This window comes from Lipotes vexillifer, unplaced genomic scaffold (genome assembly GCF_000442215.2).
Source record: "Lipotes vexillifer unplaced genomic scaffold, Lipotes_vexillifer_v1.1 scaffold39, whole genome shotgun sequence".
NCBI lineage: Eukaryota > Metazoa > Chordata > Mammalia > Artiodactyla > Lipotidae > Lipotes > Lipotes vexillifer.
The window spans coordinates 370,549-373,933 of NW_006787038.1; the positions used below are offsets into that span (position 1 = coordinate 370,549).

The 3,385-nt window shown below is 65.7% G+C and overlaps 1 protein-coding gene across 1 annotated transcript in view; it reads left to right on the forward strand.

Moving 5' to 3' along the window:
* PAPLN (papilin, proteoglycan like sulfated glycoprotein) overlaps positions 1–3,385 on the forward strand; it is a 31,769-nt gene that overhangs the window by 10,311 nt on the left and 18,073 nt on the right. The window contains 6 exon segments of the mRNA XM_007459785.1: positions 90–262; positions 366–489; positions 974–1,100; positions 2,077–2,284; positions 2,807–2,989; positions 3,204–3,345. Of these exon segments, the coding sequence (XP_007459847.1) occupies positions 90–262; positions 366–489; positions 974–1,100; positions 2,077–2,284; positions 2,807–2,989; positions 3,204–3,345 (957 nt within the window).

Below are 3,385 nucleotides of genomic sequence, written 5' to 3' on the forward strand. Positions count from 1 at the left end.
AGGAATTTCCTGGGTGAGGAAAGTTTTGGGTCTGGGGCAGGGGGGTGGGTCCTGCCAGGGCGGCTGACCTGGGTGCTCGCCCCCCACAGCGGTGAAGAGCATCCGTGGTGAATACTACCTCAACGGGCACTGGACCATCGAGGGCGCCCGGGCCCTCCCTGTGGCCAGCACCGTCCTGCACTATGAGCGGGGAGCTGAGGGGGACCTGGCGCCCGAGCGGCTCCACGCCCGCGGCCCCACCTCGGAGCCCCTGATTGTCGAGGTGAGCGGGGCTGGCAGGAGAGGGGGGCGGCCGGCAGGAGGGCTGCGGGCTGGGCGGGCACGGCCCCCTGGCATCAGGCCTCAGTGGGGACCCTCCTGCACAGCTCATCAGCCAGGAGCCCAACCCTGGCGTGCGCTTCGAGTACCACCTGCCCCTGAGCGCCCCCCGGCCCGGCTTCAGCTGGAGCCACGGCTCGTGGGGCGACTGCAGCGCCACGTGTGGTGGAGGTGAGGGCAGGGCCCCGGTCAGGGGGCGCGGCTGCACGCGGGGCTTGGCTCTCTCTTCCAGGCGCTCCAGCTGTGGGTGCGAGGTGGACAAGTAGAGGAGACAGCCTCACGTCATGGGGGTCACCTGGGGGAAACCCAGAGATCAGGGTACTCGAGGAAGGGCCCCCGCCCAACCTAAGAGAACCAGAGGGCTTCCCCGAGGCAGTGGCATCTCACAAGAGACAGTATTCCATTGTCAGTGGAGGCTGGGCCTGGAGCTAGTGGTCAGGTGTCAGAGCGGGGCTCCATCACCCACAGATACAACTCTCTGAACCTCAGTTTCCTCATCTGTAAATTGAGGATGGTGATGGCAGCCTACCCCAGGGGGTCATTTGAGGCTTAATCAAGGTGACGCTTGGGATGTGTCCGGAAGGGTGCCTGGCCCAGAGAATACATTTGGCGAGTCTGGACTGACTGGCTGCCTGCTACGGCTGGGCCTCTGCAGGTCAGCAGACCCGCCCAGTGTTCTGCACCATCGACAATGAGGTCTACCCCGAACACCTGTGCCGGCACCCGCTGCGGCCGGCCGACCGCCGCCCCTGCAGCCCTCAGCCCTGCCCACACACCAAGCGGTGAGGCCCTGCCAGCCCCTCGGCCCCTGCGGGACCCAAGCTCTTAGGTGGGAAGGGAGTGGGGTCCCTCAGCCACTTTAGGCGCTGAGCAAAGAAGGAGGTTGGGGGGCTCCTCAGAGCTGTGGCCAGAGGCGGGGGAGCCAGCCGTCAGCCGGGCGGGGGCAGTGGGGGGTCCTGAGTCTGAGACCCCAGGCTATTCTGTCCGCAATCCTGAGCCCACACAGTGCCCAGAATGTCCAGGCTGGCGGCGGGAGGGTTGGGGGGGGGTATCGGAGGCCCCGTTTGTCTGAGCTGGCAGGGGACTTGGCAGATGCCAAGGAGTGGGCCAGGGCTTGGGCCAAGCGGCCTGAGGGCATCGGCAGTGCCTGTGTTTGTGCACAAGAGACCTCTTACCTGCACCAGCCCACAGGGTGGCCTCTCGCTGGGGCCCAGTGTGTGTGCAGGAACAGGTGCTCCTGGGCCACAGGCTCCCCGCAGGGCTGTGCAGTCCTTCCTCCCTGTGGCCTTGGTGGCAGCTGGTCTCTTGGGATGGTGGTGGGCGTGGCTTTGCATGTGGGCTGGCCCTTTCTTCTAGGTCCTTGGGCCCCATGGCCAGGAAGGGCCACTCCCCACTTGGGTGAGCACAGCCCCTCTGGGAGATGCCCCCCACTAAGTTCAGCCCCAGAGGGGATGGAGTCTGGCTGGGGGTGATGGCTGACCTGGTGAGAAGGAGGAAGGGGGACGCAGGTGAGGACAGGAACGCTGAGAGGGAGGCGGCCAGGCTCCGTGTTTTTAGGGACCAGTGCACAGTGGTGGGAATGGGTGAGCAGGGCCGGATCTCGGTCTTTGCGCAGGGCTCTGTGCCCCTCACATGCACTGCCTGATGCTCAGAGAATGGGCCGGGTGGGGGTTCTCCCCTCCGCTCCTGTGCCCCCTTGGGCCTGGACCTTGGCACCTGCTGCAGGGCCAGCCTCACCGCCTTCCTGCTCCCTGCCAGCTGGAAGACGGGGCCCTGGACGCCCTGCTCAGCCTCCTGTGAGCGTGGCTCCCAGTCCCGTACCGTCTACTGTGTCTCGTCTGATGGTGCCGGCGTCCAGGAGGCTGCTGAGGACACCGAGTGTGCGGCCCTGCCTGAGAAGCCCCCTGCCACGCAGGCCTGCAACCTGCAGCGCTGCACAGCCTGGAGCGCGGAGCCCTGGGGCGAGGTGAGGCCCGGGCCTTTCTAGGAGGGGTGGAAGTCAGGAGCTGGGTCTTGGGCCTGGGCAGCAGCAGGGCAGGGCTGGGGGGCTCGTCCTCCGCCTCGGGCAGACAGATCCTGGGAGTAAAGTGACCTGCCATGTGGTCTTGGAAGCGGTGGCCAAGGCTGGGACTAGAGCGAGGGCTTGGATTCCTGCTCCCATGTTCTTCCTCCTTCTCTAGGGTCCCAGGCCGGGTGGGAAAGAAGAAGCCGGGCACATTGTTTGGGGGCCAGGGAGAAACTGGGGCTGCTGGTCACTGCTTCTGGCACCTACCTATGTTGCAGTTGCAAATGAAGGAATGTGGAAAATGCAGCTCAGCTTGGTATCTGCAGCCATGGTTCAGGCTGTGTAACCGCAGGAGGATGACTCGGGTTCTCTGAGCCTGGGAACTGGGCATGGGGCAGTAGGGTGCTGTCTGCCCTCCGGGCCAGGCTGGTGGGCCTCCAGCTGGGCGAGGACCAGCTCGTGCTGACAACCCGGTCCTTACAGTGCTCTGTCAGCTGTGGTGCCGGGGTCCGGAGGCGGACTGTCACCTGCCGGGGTGACGAGGGGTCTCTGCTCCACGCCACAGCGTGCTCCTTGGAGGACCGTCCCCCCCTCACTGAGCCCTGTGTGCATGACAGCTGTCCCCCACTCAGTGACCAGGCCTGGCACGTAGGCGCCTGGGGTCTAGTGAGTCCTTCCCCCCACCCATCCCTGCTGCCCAATCCCAGTCCCTTGGGTCTCTGACCGGAGGCTGCACATGTGCCTGTCCTTGGGTCTGACACGCAGTACCAGGCACCTTCCCCCTTCCCCCTGCCTTATAGGTACTCCCCACTCAGTCTTAGGGTCCCTCTCCCTTTGCGGGCTTGTTCTCTCTTCCCACTCCCACCCCGGGGGGCCCCAGTGCTCCAAGAGCTGCAGCTCAGGCACTCGGAGGCGCCAGGTGGTCTGTGCCATTGGCCCGCCCGGCCACTGTGGGAGCCTGCAGCCATCCAGGCCTGCGGATGTGGAGCCCTGTAACACGCAGCCCTGCCATCTTCCTCCAGGTAAGGACAGGAGGGGCAGCTGGTACCTGGCCCAACCTCT